Source organism: Miniopterus schreibersii (genome assembly GCF_964146895.1).
Source record: "Miniopterus schreibersii genome assembly, chromosome: 11".
NCBI classification, from domain to species: Eukaryota; Metazoa; Chordata; class Mammalia; order Chiroptera; family Miniopteridae; genus Miniopterus; species Miniopterus schreibersii.
This window is the reverse complement of record NC_138111.1, coordinates 24,105,866-24,121,826: the sequence shown is the minus strand read 5'-3', so window position 1 is coordinate 24,121,826 and position 15,961 is coordinate 24,105,866. Positions and strand designations below refer to the sequence as shown.

The following is a 15,961-nucleotide window of genomic DNA, read 5'->3' as shown; positions in this document are numbered from 1 at the left end:
CTCACTCATCTACCTTAGTGACCTGCTACGTCCAGGTACCTTGTCTTATTTGTCCCTACTCCCCATAGTCCTAGTAGGACCTGGCATATAGAGATGCTCAATGAAAAATTGCAGAATTAAATGAAAGAGCTAGATTGATGGGCTGGCGTTAAAGTGGTACAGAGTAGGGAGTGATACTTCAGCTCTGGGGTAGGAAGAAGACGTCATTGTCTGCCTTTTTAGACATAAGTTTTGCCCTGTAACATGCATTAAAACAAAACAAAACCCTGATTTAATAAAAGGGAATTAGGTAGTAGTCAGATCTATTAATAAAATAAGTATGAATTTTTTAAAAACTAGGAATTAAATCTCATTAATTTATTGAGAATTTTAAAATTTCTGTTTCATTTTTTTTCTACAGTGTATTTCTATACCATGTACATTTAACAGGAGTCTTGTATTCAATCAAGGTTCTGATTTAGAGTGGCAATATAGAATTTTAAAATTCCTTCAAGAAATAAACCCTTACCTGGTTAAGGATTGAGTTATGTGGTGTTTATAGTGATCTGTTATTGGAAGACTTGTTAAAACACCTTACTGATGTGTCACAAGTATACATATGTTTCCATGTCCAAACGTTGCTGACTGGTCATGAGATAACACGTGTTCTGCACTTACATTCATCTAAGTAATTTTAAACACCTTGCTGACCTGTCATGACAGAAAAGTAGCCAGCTGCATGGGCGAGTTCTGGCTCAAAATAGCCGGTCCGCAAGAGGTTTAAGAAAAGCCCTTTAGCATTGACTTCCTCAAATTTGCCATAATATAATGACCCCTTTGAAAGGAAAAGAACAGAATGTATCATCATGTTACTTAAATTGTATAGACATGGAACTAGATAGAAAACCTTTATGTTTTTGGCTCATTTACAACAAAGTCAACTACAAAACCAACAAAATTCCAATTAATACAATTATTCATTATGACAGATGATGTTTAGGTTTCACAGTAGAAAAAAATAGCCTTAGGTGTGATTCCATTTGAAATCTGTTTCTGTATTTTGACTTGAGTGACACTAAGAGCTGCAAGTGCCCATTCTCATAAGTTATGTTGTGCAAGGTGGTATGGATGACTTCAAGGCTTTGTAAGTTCAGGATAATGAGACCACATACCTAAGCAAAGCACATGACAGCAAGCATTCCCCAAATACCAGTTTTAATGAGCTGTCTGCTGTCTTGAAGATGAGGGTAACATTATGACGTTACTGAAATCTTTATTAAATGGTTCTCTAAACCAATTAATGCTGGAGCGAGAATGGGAAAATGTCATTTCATACTTACAACCATGTTCACGAAGCTAATGAACTTTTCTAAATTCTACTACAAAGATGAGATCCATGTAATGCGTGTAGCATGTATATGGTATTGGCTGTTAGCGGTTGGTTTTTGAATATACCATGACTGTATCGCCATATACTCTGATTTTATAGTCTTTCAATTACAATTACTATGAAACCTTTGCTCATACAGTGTGCTTATAAGGATATTTGGCAGGAAGGACACCTTAACACAGTGGAAGCAGCAGCAGGGAAAGCCTACTGGCAGTGCTTGTTTGGATGATAGTTACTCGTGATCCAGAATGTTTATCATTCACTTTAGATTATCTTTTAAATTAAATATTAAAAAAAGTTTGTGCACAATTCTTAGACTCCCTTTTTCTCTTGACATATTTGCGACCTCTTGTTTGGGAAACACTGCTTTAGCAAATATTTTTCTGATCACTATCTAGGAATCCAGGATTCAAAGATGAGAAAACAAACAAAGAACAACAGCAGAACTTGGCCATTCTTTTTTTATCCTCACCGGAGACATGTTTATTGATATTTATTTATTTATTTATTTATTTATTTATTTATTTATTTATTTTAAGAGAGAGAGGAAGAGAAAGAGAGAGAAACTTCAATGTGATAAACATCAGTCGGCTGCCTTCCGCAAGCGCCCCTACCAGGGTTTGAACCTGCAACTCAGGCATGTGCCCTGACCGGGAATTGAACCTGCAACTTTTTGGTGCACGGAGGATGCTCCAACCAATCGATCCACCTGGCCAGGGCAACTTGCCATTCTTAATTAATGAGAGACACTTTAACCACAAACTGTAAATAGTTTGATTTGTGCTATCCTAAAGGTATGCTCAGAGGGCTATGGGAACTTATTGAAAGGAGCTGCCCAGTTTTCTTGAGAGGAGGGGAGAGGTTTAGAGCACATCAGAGAGAAGATCTTGTTTGAACAGGATCTTAAAGGTTCAGAGGGTGGGTTTAAACTAGGCAGAAAGATAGTATGTAATGTGAGTGGTAAGTTGGAACCCAAAAGTAAAAGTTTTAATTGTTAGACCAAGTGTTTAACTGTTACTTCATGTACGCTAAGGGAGCTGTGAAGTACCTTAGAGCTGGGAGAGTATTCATGGCAGAATTTTTATATATAGCAATTACCACATATATTGTAATGTTCTCCTTCACTAGTCTTTGGAGCTCTTCAAGGGCTATCACAATGAACTATTAATCTTTGTATACTAAGCTTTTGGTAGAGTAACTGATAAAAAAGCTAATACTTAGAAAACCTTGGTTGAATGACTACTTATGGGTAAAGACTTGTGGGTGACAGACCCCTTTGTAGTTCTGTTGAAAGCTATAAACCTTCTCCTTGAAAATGCAAGTACACACAACATTTCTCTTACAGTTTTATGGGATTCATGTTCCTCTGAAGCCAGTCCATGGATTCCTGGTTCAGAATCCCTCCTTAGGAAAACATACCCAAGGAACCTGTAATCACCACCAAACCTCACCATGAGTAACTACTGTACTTTAAGTCTTTAATGTCAGATTATGATATTGTCTCTTATACTTTTCTTGAGTTCTTTTCATTTTGGGAAAGAGATAATTGAAATAGCTGAACTGCCTAAGAAGAAAGAACAATATTTTCTTAATAATGGTTAAGGTAAAACTTTTCTGATCTAGAAAGATAATAGGCAAGTATGCTAATTAAGCCAGTAACCAAGAAGCAGCTGCTTGAGGAGATCCTGACATTCCTGAATTTGGTTTTAGCAAGTGAGTTGGGGGTCTCCAAGACTACCCTCAGGCTTGATGATTTGCTAGGACTCATAGGACTGAGAAAAGCTGTTATGCTAATTTTTAAGATTTATTACAGTAGAAAGATACATATTAAAATCATCAAAAGGAAAAGGCACGTGGGTGATGTCCAGGAGAAACTAAGTGCAAGCTTCTAAGTGTCTCTCAGTGGAGTAGCATAGGTGCACTCCATAGCTCAGCAATGATGTGACAACACTTGCCAACCAGGGACACTCACCAGGGCCTTGGTATTTAGGGTTTTGTTGGGGCCCAGTCACCCAGGCTTGCAGCATTCTTATCAAGGAGAATATTTCCAGGATTCAGAGCTCACTTCCTAGGAACTGGCCAAGGACCAGTCGTGAACGAAGATGGGCCTTTCTTGGGAATGTGCAGGGTTTGAGTAACTCAGACCTGCTGAGTTAACCCTTTCCTACACAGCAAGTTAGCTGTTGAGAGACTTAGCTTCCTTCTGTCTTCCTAGCCACTCTTTCTAGATACAGTAGACTTCCTTGGTCTCATCATAGATGGCCACTCCACATACCTGGGCTCTTCCTTTTTTCTTGCCAACAAGTAATTGGAAAGTTCGACTGGACTTAAGTAAATGTGCTTTGCAGTTTCATGAGATCATAGTGAATTATAAGTGCCTATTCTGTCATTCATTCAATGAATACTTTTTGAATGCTGCTATATACTAGACTTAATGCTAGATGTGGATTTACAGAAATGATTAATATGGGTCCCTGCCCTCAAGGAGCTTAGAGCTTCATAGGGGAGAAGAACAGGAGTAGCGGTTCGGGTGAGCAGTGTGTGATTGGGGACCACCTAACCAGTGGAGAGCATGGCGGAAGGTATATCTGCTGTGTATGGAGAGGTACTGGGGATAATTAGGGGAAGACTCCCCTAAAGGGGTCATTCCTTGAGTTGAGCCATAAAGATCAAATAGATACAAGTGGGCATGGAGCTGGTGTTTCTCCAGTCATTTCTGTAGCCAGATTGCCCATGTCATTAGAGCATATTTGTATTGTTACCTGTGCACTTTCCTTGACTTACTGAGAAAGCACCCAAATCCTGCCTAGAAGATAAATGTCTTTCTCAGGGTTTGTACAAGAGAATAGAGTGGCACAATACAAACCTATTTCCGTTACTTCGTTACCATAAACCCCCCCAAATGACATTTCCAACCTCCAGTGGAAGGTGGTAGTATTTTTACACATTGCTCCCCAATGAGGGAGTATGTGAATGCATATGGTTGGACTAATAAGAATAAGTATATAAAAATTTCAATGTACTTTGTTTCAGACGGGAGGGCAAATTCTTGCCTGACCTCGATGAAATTGCACGTTACAATTTCTCTATACTTGGAAGCAAAAAAGTTTTAGAAAAAACCTTGGTCCAGATTTTATCATATTTGGTTCCTACATATATGTGCTTCTCAAGTCTTCTAAGAGTAACAAATAATTTTGTTTTTTGAACAGTGCAAAGAAATTATTGTAATAGGATCAGGACTCTTGTAGTGTGAATAGTGAGATAATTTCAAAGTGTTAGCCTTGAATTTTTTCTAATAAAATCTTATTCTCTTTTTCTAGCATTACAGTGTTTCTGCCACCTTTGCACAAAAGACAACTTTACTTGTGTCACAGATGGGCTCTGCTTTGTCTCTGTCACAGAGACCACAGACAAAATTATACACAATAGCATGTGTATAGCTGAAATTGACCTAATTCCTCGAGACAGGCCATTTGTATGTGCACCATCTTCAAAAACCGGGTCTGTTACTACAACGTACTGCTGCAACCAGGACCACTGCAATAAAATAGAACTCCCAACTGTTGGTAAGTTGTTGCGTAAGATGTTTTTTTCTTGATACTACAAAGAAAAGCCTTAGACTCTGACTGTGATTTTAGAACTGAAAGGGATCTTAGAAATTGTCTACCCCAACTTGTTCAGTTTAGAGACAAGAACAAACTTGTCTCTAGTGGCAGAGTTATAAGAATAGCCAAGATCCTGGCTCCTGCATGTTTGTTGTTTGAGAAGGTGATTCCATGATAGACTTTCTCTACAGTCTGTTGTGCCTGAAATGGTAGCCTCTTAAAAACAAATTCTGATAAATCCCATCACAGCAGTATGTCCTCAGAATATCATACATTGTCCTCTGAGTGAATTTCTTCTTCCTTGTTTAATGCTCTAGCCTTTTAAAGCAATCAGTGATGGGTGAGAATTGAAAGCAGCACTAAACAGTCCAGATGCCTTTGTTTGTAATTTCACCTTGCCTTATGATTTCCGTGTTTAGATTATTATATATGATATCTAAGTTTTCGGTCCTTCACCAAAGGTTACATTTTAAAATGTCTTGGCAAAGCCAAGAATTTCAAGGATAAACTATTAGGATTAGATTAATTTTAAGGTTCTGGTTTAAGATGTCATTCTGAGCACATTATTTAACTCTTTTGTCACTGTCCTCAAATTCCACATTTCTACTGTAATAATCAAAGGAATATTAAAATTCGGGGACCCGTATTAATGGGTATTTAAAAATACCCACCAAATACAATCCCACCAATACCATAAGCTGAGGGGATAGGGTTAGGCTTTGGGGTCAAAATCTCAGTTCTCCTTTAGGAAGCACCTGGTTTCAGTGCTCAGAACGGGGCAGACCACAGTGCTCACTTTCCACTCAGAGGTGGTCCAGGCATCATGCTAATGAAAGCTGGAAGCACTGTTGCAGCTCAGAAGAAAAGGGCCAGTCCTACCAGTTAGAGAAGGGAGGCAGTCCTCCTCTACCTGGTGTGTGTGATAACAGCAAAGTCCAGCAGAGTTTGTAGCATGATCGGGAAGCTCTCTGTGGCCAGGGTCTGTCAGACTCTAACTTTTCTCGCTTTTTTGTAAGCATCTGCCATTCTAATATGACAAAATGGTAATTCCAGAATTTTCCATTTCCATTGTTTGGGCTTGAAATATTTGAATGGAAACTCACAGAATCTTGTGAAGAACTCATTTCATTTCTAACGCTAACAGCAAAAAAATTATCAAATGAAAAGCTTCTGTGGTTTAAAAGAAGTGAACTGAACTGGATAAATCAGAGTAGATGTCACCCTTTGAAATAGACTTACCACATGATGGGGAAGAACTTTCAGACAGACCAAGGTCTATTTTCAGTTGTTCACTGAAAAATGAGGACATTTCACAGTTGTTAAAGATTGCTTTCAGATGAAAAGCTTGATTGATGAATTATTTTTGAAAATGCAATATTGTAAGTGAGTAGCAGACTGGATACTGTAATTTTATAGTCAAGTGTGAGACAAGCTTAAGGCAAGACGAGCTTGAGAAACTGTTGCAATTCAGAGAAAAAGACAGTTGGTGAGCAAATTAAGAGATACAGAGGACAGATCTAGGTGATCAATATGCTCTAGTATAAAAAATTCCAGAAAAAGACATAAGAGCAGACAGAAGAGAGAAGAATACTATGCAAAATTAATGAAAAAAACACACCCAAATACATATAATGTAAGACATACCAATTTCAAGAATAAAGAAAAAATGTATATGTATTCAGCACAAGTGAACACTGATTCACTATAAAAGGGGAAAAATTTCAGATTTTCTAATTTTTTTTAAATACTGGAGGGCAGTGGAACATCATATAGTGATTGTTTACTCAAAATTCTTTAGACAAGCCCAGCTGGTATGTCTAAGTGGTTGAGCTTTGACCGATGAACCAGGTGATCAGGTTCGACTTCTGGTCAGGGTACATGCCCAGGTTTCGGGCTCAGTCCTATCAGGGGGCATGCAGAAGGCAGCCGATCAATAACTCATCATTGATGTTTCTATTTCTCTCCCCCTCTCCCTTTCTTTCTCTGAAATAAAAAAAAAAATTCTTTAGACAAGCCAAGATTTTTCATATATAAAGGCAACAGATATCTTCAGATAATTAGGTATTCAGTGTATAAGGACATATGTACTCTTCCTGAAAGAAATTACTAGAATTAGAATTCTATGTCATAAGAAATCAGTCCAAATAAGGATATCAAGAATGGGAAAGATGTGCTTTTAAAGAAATTGTGGTGCGCCATGAACCAGCAAGGCTCAAGATGAATGCCAAAATAATTATAATTAATGTCTTTCTGAAACAGTGTAAAACTGTAATTAATAAAAGAGATTATAAGAAAATAAATGCTCTTGAATTAAAAACCCAAGTGATTAAAATAGACTAGAAAGTATACACATGCAGACTTTATTGTAAAAAACAATATATTTTGCCTGAACAAAATTGGTGGAGATACACACACACACTAAAATGTGAATTGTTTTGGGGTGGTAAGGCTGTATATAATTTTTTTTTTTTTTTTACTTTTGCTCATCTGTATTTATATCCCCCCATACTAGCATATGTATATTGGCCTTGGAATAGAACACAAGAGTTGTTCCAGATTATTGGGGTTTTTTATTAGTGACCCTGAGAGTAATAAATAGGGAGGTCCTAAAATACTGGTGTTAGCTGGCCTTGTTATTTATTTAGATGGCTGAAAAATGCAGGAAGAGTAAGTGAATGTTGACTGAGTTGGTAATTATAAAAGGAGGGCCAATGGGAGAAGACTGAATGACTCACTTGTTCTGGTTTCCAGCTCTGTGAGCTGCTATAATGAGGCTCTATGACTAATGGCAGTAGTGGCCAGCTACAGGAAATGTGGAGAATTAGGAAATTGTGGATGCCACCTACAGTGTTTTTGTTGTTGTTGATGTTTATTTCACTTGCCCTTTTTCAGGAAAGCCGTCACCTGGCCTTGGTCCCGTTGAACTGGCAGCTGTCATTGCTGGACCAGTTTGCTTTGTCTGTATCTCACTCATGTTGATGGTGTATATCTGCCATAACCGCACTGTCATTCACCATCGAGTGCCAAATGAAGAGGACCCTTCATTAGATCGCCCTTTTATTTCAGAGGGTACTACGTTAAAAGATTTAATTTATGATATGACAACATCGGGGTCTGGATCAGGTAATGCAGTTGTTTTTCCTTTTTCCTAAGAAATCTTTAAAAGTTAACTATTATTTAATTAGTTGGCTAAGCCACTTGGCTTAGTTTGTTAAAATTTGGTATAGTGTGACTACTGTTCGAGCTTTGAGCCTAATGAAGGTCTTTAAGCTTGGTCTATATCTGACTGTGGCTAGTTTAGTATAGACAGATTAGAACTTTTACTGAAATAAAGTCAGTATGTCAGCTTCATGTTTGTGTAAATTTCAAAGCATTCTCTACCTTCTCATGACTGCATGAGGTAGTAGTAAGAATAAGAATTATTCTCATATCGGTGATGCTGAAGTTCAGAGATGTTCAAATGATATACAGCTACCTATTCTATTAGGAGTGTTTAACAGCTTTATTTTTGTCTTTGAAGGCAGGCATGACAGAAAATGTGTTTTGAATTGTGAAGGTTATTTGCTTTTTTTAACGTAGGACATTGGTGTCTTTCACTCAGTCTTAATTTTTTATTAAAATTATAAATGTTATTTTCCTCACTTCAGAAAAAAAGTCTAACTACCTCATTATTTAATATAGCTTAATGTGGTGTTTGCTTTTCTCAGCTCTGGTGATTTTTTTGGGATCAGAAATAGACTGGGGAATTGCCAGAATTATCCCCAGAAGTGGAATTTGACATAGCAATGCTTTATGTTTAAACCAAAGGGGATTTATTTTTTACTTTTTCTTGCTTTGGAAGGATACCAAGAGAGGAAGACCCCTATCCTCTACAGTATTGTAATTTGACACTCAGGTAGGAATCAAGAGATCTAGATTCCAGTGCAAGCTTTGTCACTGATTTGGATCCCTGACTTTGGTTAAACCATGTTTTCTCTTTGGGCTTCTATTTCTTCATCAGAAATATGGGACAGATATATTGATAACACTACTAAAAATGGTTTGTTAGGATTTTTAAATGAGATATTCTATCCAGCCTTTGCAAAGTATAAATCAACTTCAAATAAGGGCTACATTTATGGATAAAATGAAGATTTGAAAATAATGAAAATTTCACTAATTATATCATCAAATGACTAAAGGAATGTTAAAGCAGAAATTGTGACTGGGGGAAGAATATGACTTTGAAGCTCAAAATCACATCTGATAATAAAGTTCACATAATGACAAATGCCTATTTAAGGAAATTAACATGTATTGATGTATATACATAACTGTTCATTTATTTAAGTATGAAGACATTGATTTCATAATCTGAAGTCATCTTCAGTAGAATTTGGCTATATATATTCAGTAAGTGAGTTCTGTCCATGACATGTAGGACACATGTGGGCTTGCAGTGGAACCCAGGTCTCTTAGGGCAGCCTTTAGGGACCCTTGGGACCATTGTGAGGAAGGAGGCACTGAGAGGTTGAATTGAGATGGAGCAGCCTTAGTACTGAAGATGTGACAGTCTTTGGGCAGGAGTGGTAGAGGACTGGAGATTGTTTTAGGGCTTCCCTAGGATTTCCCATTGATTCTGAATTAGTTCAAAGAGTTCCGATGGAAGATCTGTCCCATTCTAGAAGTTATTCTGGAGTAAAATACTATGATAAGCAAGGGCCAAAAGTCACAGGAAATCACTGTGGCTACAGATCATTTGGAATTAATCCCTTGGACCTGTTCTCTTGTTGCCAAAGTTCACCCAGGGATATTAAAGCAGCTCATGCTGCTTGGCGCAGTGGTGTGTGTCAGTCCTCCAGGGGAATAAGCCTACCTAAAAGATCAAAAGGAATTGCTCTCTGAATGGCAGTTGATTTTCCAATAAGAATACATTTATTTACCTTAAAGATATAGATGTGAAGTAAAGGGTTGAATTGTTCTTTTTCCATTTCATCTCTATTTCTGTATCCATCAGGGGTCATGGCTCTGTTATCTGAAAGCTGCTCTCCTTTTATACCTTATCCTGCAAAAACTTGTTTACATTGTTTGCCAGCTCTGTGGTTTGGGGCAGTTAGCTGATGTCTCATGTCTGAGTTATTTCATCTTTAAATAAATGAAAGTAATTGGGTTGTTGTGAGGTTCAAATGAGAGAAAGGTGTTTGTGTAAAAGCATGTGACAAATGGTAAAGGTATGTCTCAGTGACAAGTGCTATTCTTAATGAAAAGATATTTGGAGGAAAAATCTGACATATAGTATCTTATTTGCTGCATTGTACAAAAAAGCTTAGTTTAAGGCCTCCTCTCCCTGTCATAGTTCATTGGTTGCTGAATGGCCTCCAGATTAATCCAGACAGAAGCTATCATCTGTTGAATTATAACAGAAAATGCCATCTCTTTCCCTTCTGTTCATTATGCAGCCTTAATTAATGCCCGCTATCTCCTGCATGGGACTCATGTAAATAAAATGTGTGTACATAATACCATTTTTAGTTCTTTCAGTCGTTGAGGAAAAGGTAAAACTAAACATTTCATGTTATGAATTTACATGTTTATTACTCAGTACCATGACCATAATTGAGGAAAGGCCCTATCTCTCGCTCGCTCTCAAAGACTGCTTTTAAGTGGGAACTGCAGGGAATTCAGTGGAGAGCTGGGTTCTGCAGCTCTAACCTTAAAGCTAACCTAATCCCTGTTGTATTAACTTGAATCTCAGGTTGTGCATGTGCCATACTTAAATTGTCATTGGACTGTAAAGTGTATGTGCTCATGCATATGTGTGCCATTGTTTGAAAGAGAGGGAGTCTCATACCATTGTCCCTTACGTCTTGTTCGTGCTTATGATCTCTTATAATATATGCATGCTATTCAGGTCTTATTTCTATTCACTGATGTGAGGCTTTTTTCCTATTGAAGTTTACTTTTCTCAGGGTACAGAAGAGTAAAGCAGAGAACATAGAGATCTAAATTAGCTCTCTAACTTTTTTGTCTTTTAAAATTTTTTCATCTTGTTTATTTTTGTCTTTAGAAGAAACATTACTTTTAAAAAATGCTCAGGTACCCATGTGGGTTATAGTAACCAAATATAGATAATACGATGAATCTAGATGTGGTTTTTAATTTTAGGTCTGCATCTAGAACCAAAGGGTGATGGGGATGACAAAAACTTGCCTTGTTTCATTAGCCTATCCTGACCATACCATTTACATGAGTCCTGAATTGTCAGGCATTTAGGTGAACTGGAATAGTCCCAAATACAGTGTTATTTAAATGTGGTAGGTAGTTAGTAAAGCCTTCTCTGTAAATGAAATATGTGCGGCAGTATTTTAAAATACATGTTTTAGAGTAAGGAAAGTTCAGTTGGTGAAAAAGATTACTGAAGTAAATTACTAGACACGTGTTTAAGATACTAGTGTTGTGTAGGCAGCCAGTTCCTAGCAAGTAAATTGCCTATCTTGAAATGGTTTCTCTGATAATTTTTACTGATTTATTAAACATTAGGCCAGAATTTACTTTTATGTGTCTTGTATTCACATACTTTTCTCCTCCCACAATTAAAACTGTTACCAGATTCATCTTTCTAAAATCAGATTTTTACATTATTTCTCCCCATACATGGCCTCTTTTCAGAAATCTTTAATAGTTCTTTGTTTACCCACAGCTCTCATTGGTCCTGTTGAGCTTGGCATCTAGTACCCGTCGTATTCTGGTGACCGCTTACCTTCTCTTCCACTGCTTTACGACGTGCATCTCCTTTCTGTTTATCTAAGCTGGTTCCCAAACATGAATCATTCATTTCCTCTGCCTCTGCTTGCGTATTCCTCTTACCTGCCTCCTTTTCTTCTCCTTTGGGCCTCTCCCTCTGTAAAGGCCAGTCTAAATTCAACTTACTTTACAAAGCCTGCCTTGACCCTCTAGGCAGGAGTTTCTGGATTCTTTCATTGTACTTATTATTTGCCTTTTATTATTTGTTTCAAGCGTGGTCTTTATTTCATTGAGATTGGCAGTTCCTTAAACATAGAGCTTAAAAGAGTTACACCTTTCCTATGGTGTTGAAACCCAAACTGTTGTTGGTTGTTTGTATTGAATACTATTTATTTTTATCTTTAGGTTTACCATTGCTTGTTCAGAGAACAATTGCGAGAACTATTGTGTTACAAGAAAGTATTGGTAAAGGTCGATTTGGAGAAGTTTGGCGAGGAAAGTGGAGAGGAGAAGAGGTTGCTGTTAAAATCTTCTCCTCTCGAGAAGAACGCTCGTGGTTCCGCGAGGCAGAGATTTACCAGACTGTCATGTTACGTCATGAAAACATCTTGGGATTTATTGCAGCAGACAATAAAGGTCAGTAATATTTCCTTCTCCTTTGAGTGTTACAAAATCTATTTCATTTAGCCTTTTTACAGATATGGTTACTAAGCATTGTCAAGTTTAATGAGAAAAATAGATGTGTCCTATAGATTAGACCCATTAGGGCAAATGGAATATATTAGAAGCCTTTACAACCAGGAACTTCTTAAAAATTTTCTTGACTCTTGACAACATGTTCCTAAATCTCTAATTGTTTTATAAAATGTAAACAGCTATTTTTTTAAAAAAGCCATGTGCTTTGTTATTTTGCTTCTGGACAGTCAGTTATTGAGTACAGTCATAATACAGAAAAAGTTAAAAACCTTTGCTCAAAATTTTGAGGTAGGATAGAGCCCAGATTTCTGTTTCCATTTAATCTCTTCCTGACCATTAGGGCATCCTGATATATACTAATGACCTCATTTATAGGGAGAGTAAAAATAACTTCCCGATGTACTCTATGTCTTAAGTTGCCTGGGGTTAAATAGATTAATCTTTTAAGTAAACTCAGTTAAATAGAGACGTGGTTTCTCCAAAACCACCTGGACACTTTCTTGCTTGTGGCTCCAGTGCTTACAGTGCAGGGTCAGATCTGATGCTGAGGAAGTAAGAAAGCCTGTCAGTGGAGAGTCAGAATACATGTGACTGCGAGCGGTGACTTCAGACTGTACTTCATCTACTTTCTTGGCTGCAGGTACTACCTTTTCCCACAGTTCCTGCTTTTATAGCTTCTGTCAGAGACTTATGTTACAACTCAACGCTCATCTTCCCCACTCTGAATCAGATGTTTCCCAGCTTTCCTGTTTTTTAAAAAATGTTCCTATTATCTTTTTGAGATTGTCCAGAACCATAGTCATCATTTTTCTTCTCTCTCTTCCCATTTTTCTCAACAATGTTTATTGCTTCAAACTGTTAACAGTATTTAAACTTGGTAATTATGGATGATTTTATGATTTTTCTTTTTCCTTCTCTGTATTTTCAAATTTATATAAAACAAGCATATATTACTTGTTTATTTTTCTAACTTTTATTTAGAGAAAATTTCCAATATATAAAAAAGAATAGTATAATGAACCTCCATCATTCACCTTTAATAATTATTAGCTCACTGCCAATCATATTTGATCTCTGATTTCACCTATACTGCCCCTAACTAAATTATTTAAAGCCAGTCCCAGATAAGATATCTTTTCATCCATAAACATTCTCAATTTGTATCTATAGGTTAAAAAGAAGTTTTAATGAAACATAACTACACTACCATTGTCATTTTTTATTTTTTATTATTTTTTTAAATATATCTTTATTGATTTCAGAGAGAGGAAAGGAGAGGGAGAGAGATAGAAACATCAATGATGAGAGAGTCATTGATTGGCTGCAGCCCACAACCCAGGCATGTGCCCTGACCGGGAATCAAACCCCGATCGCCTGGATCCTAGGTCGACGCTCAACCACTGAGCCACGCCCGGCCGGGCACCATTGTCATTTTTTAAAATGTCATGAAATATCTAGTCAGTTTCAAATTTCTGCAGTTATGTCTTATTTTTAAACAATTGGTTATTCACTTTAGGACCCACAGTCCACATGTTGCGTTTGGTTGGTATTTATCTTAAGTCCCTTAAAATCTCTAGACTTCTTCTCCATCTTTTTCTTCTTTTTTCTTCTTCTTGCAGTTTATTTGTTGAAGAAACTAGATTGTTTGTCCTATAGGGCTTATCACATTTTGGATTTTACTAATTTAATCCCTATACTGTTTCTGAACTTGCTGCTTGTAGTATTTGAAAACTGGTAGAATTAGAGACTGACTGATTACATTTTATTGGTTTCCTGAAAATATTTTCTCTGTATTGTATATTTTCTATTGTATCACATCAGGAGACATGTAATGTTTGATTATCTCTTTTTTGTGACTTAAGAGTCAGTGATGGATATAGGCTGCATTTATCAGTGGCTACTAACAGTTCAATATTATGTAATTTAAAAACAAAACATAAACAAAAGCAGTGATTATAGTCTGACCAAGTCCTTAGTTTCCATTTTCTTCTGTCTTTGACACCATTTAGCTTCTCCCCCAATCCTTAGTACAACCTTTATTATGTTCTGTGACTCTAGGCTTTATTTATGTCTTAATATAGTTATCTTTGTTTTCTGAAACTCTTCTTACTGATTTCTATGAAGGGTCTAATTCAACAAGTAGTAATTGCTCCCTTAAAGAACTTACCCACGTTCATGGCTTCAAACTCTATTGTGGTGGTGACTTCCAAATCTGCATTGTGGGGCTCAAACCTCACCCAAGCCAAGCATGTTTTAGGCATGTTCCAAGTTGCAAACACTGGCACAGAATGCTCCTGCTGCTGTGCCCGGAGCCTTCTCTTTGCATTTGCTCAAGAGCAGCCAAGCTGGTGCTGTCATCTGGTGGCCACCGTGGGAGCTAACTGACCTTGCCGGCTCTTCCCTTGCCTCTTCACCCCAGTTCCCTTCTGCATCTGCATCCTCCTGAGTTAGCTGATCCTACCTAGACAACCCTTTATATATGCACAGCCTCTTATGTATCCTTCTGCCTTCTGCCTTTCTGGTCATTTACCTCAGAAAAATCTCTCTCTCTTCCATCTGCCTGTGCTCCTATTTATTTCTTGTATTTGTGAGCCTTTCAGAATTCAGTCATGGTTAATAAGCTGGTAGAAAAGCTAGTGATGAATCTGTACCAAGGAAAAGAAAAGGTACAAGTTTGAACAGAATCAGTTTATGAAGAACAAGTTCATAAAGAACTAGTATCATGAATCTCTAAATCCTTTTGAAAGTACTCAGAAATTCTCTCCAGAATCTTCTGAAAACCTCTTTCTTAATCTCTTCTCATTAGAGTTACTTTCCTTCAGATAACTACCTTCAAACTATAGAAGTTGTTTTATGTCAATTTGGGGGTTTTCTTTCATTTTATAACTAATGAGGAAAGAAACAGCACATTTTAAGTTCTAATGTTCCATGCACTGTACTAAATGCTTTAAAAAAATCTGTTATCCTATTTTTAAAATCTTCTTAATAGTCTTGCAAAGTAAGATATTCTTGTTGTGTAAAAGGAGACACTGAGGCTCATTGCTTAAGAAACTTTGTCTGAGGTCACTTAAGTCATTAGCGGCCCCTGGATTTCAATTGAGGTCACAGTGACTTCAGGTGTATATCTTTTACTGAATTGTGCTGCCTCCTAGTATTGTAATACTGTTTTTGCCTCCCACAATTTCATGAAACACGGTTTTTCATATATTTTTAGCTACTTATAGGTTAAATAGGCTTTTGTGCACCAGCCTAGCCAGAACCTTTACTTTGATTCCCATGGGAAAACATATTGCAAATTCATGTAGCAGCTTACAAATGAGCTTTTGGCACATACATTCCTAGTTCTTGAGGTTCAGAATCACCTTGTGTATGTAAAACTGGGTTTAGTCCCAGCTTTTTCTCCTCTTGACATTTCAGTTCCTGTCTCAGCTTCCCCATGTGTCAGTGGTACTACTATTTTTATGAAACCTTGGAGTCATAATCATCTTGTCTGGTTTCTTTGTGAACTATATTCAGAGTCTCTCATTAAAACTTCCATTTCTTCATTTAATCTCACTTTGAGTTTTAT

The 15,961-nt window shown here is 37.1% G+C and overlaps 1 protein-coding gene across 1 annotated transcript in view; it reads left to right on the top strand.

Annotated features, from left to right (window-relative positions):
* Positions 1-15,961, top strand: part of TGFBR1 (transforming growth factor beta receptor 1) — a 48,128-nt gene that overhangs the window by 19,886 nt on the left and 12,281 nt on the right. Inside the window, exons 2-4 of the mRNA XM_081151137.1 lie at positions 4,690-4,935; positions 7,867-8,097; positions 12,103-12,333. Of these exons, the coding sequence (XP_081007263.1) occupies positions 4,690-4,935; positions 7,867-8,097; positions 12,103-12,333 (708 nt within the window). The remainder of the gene's footprint in view (positions 1-4,689; positions 4,936-7,866; positions 8,098-12,102; positions 12,334-15,961) is intronic.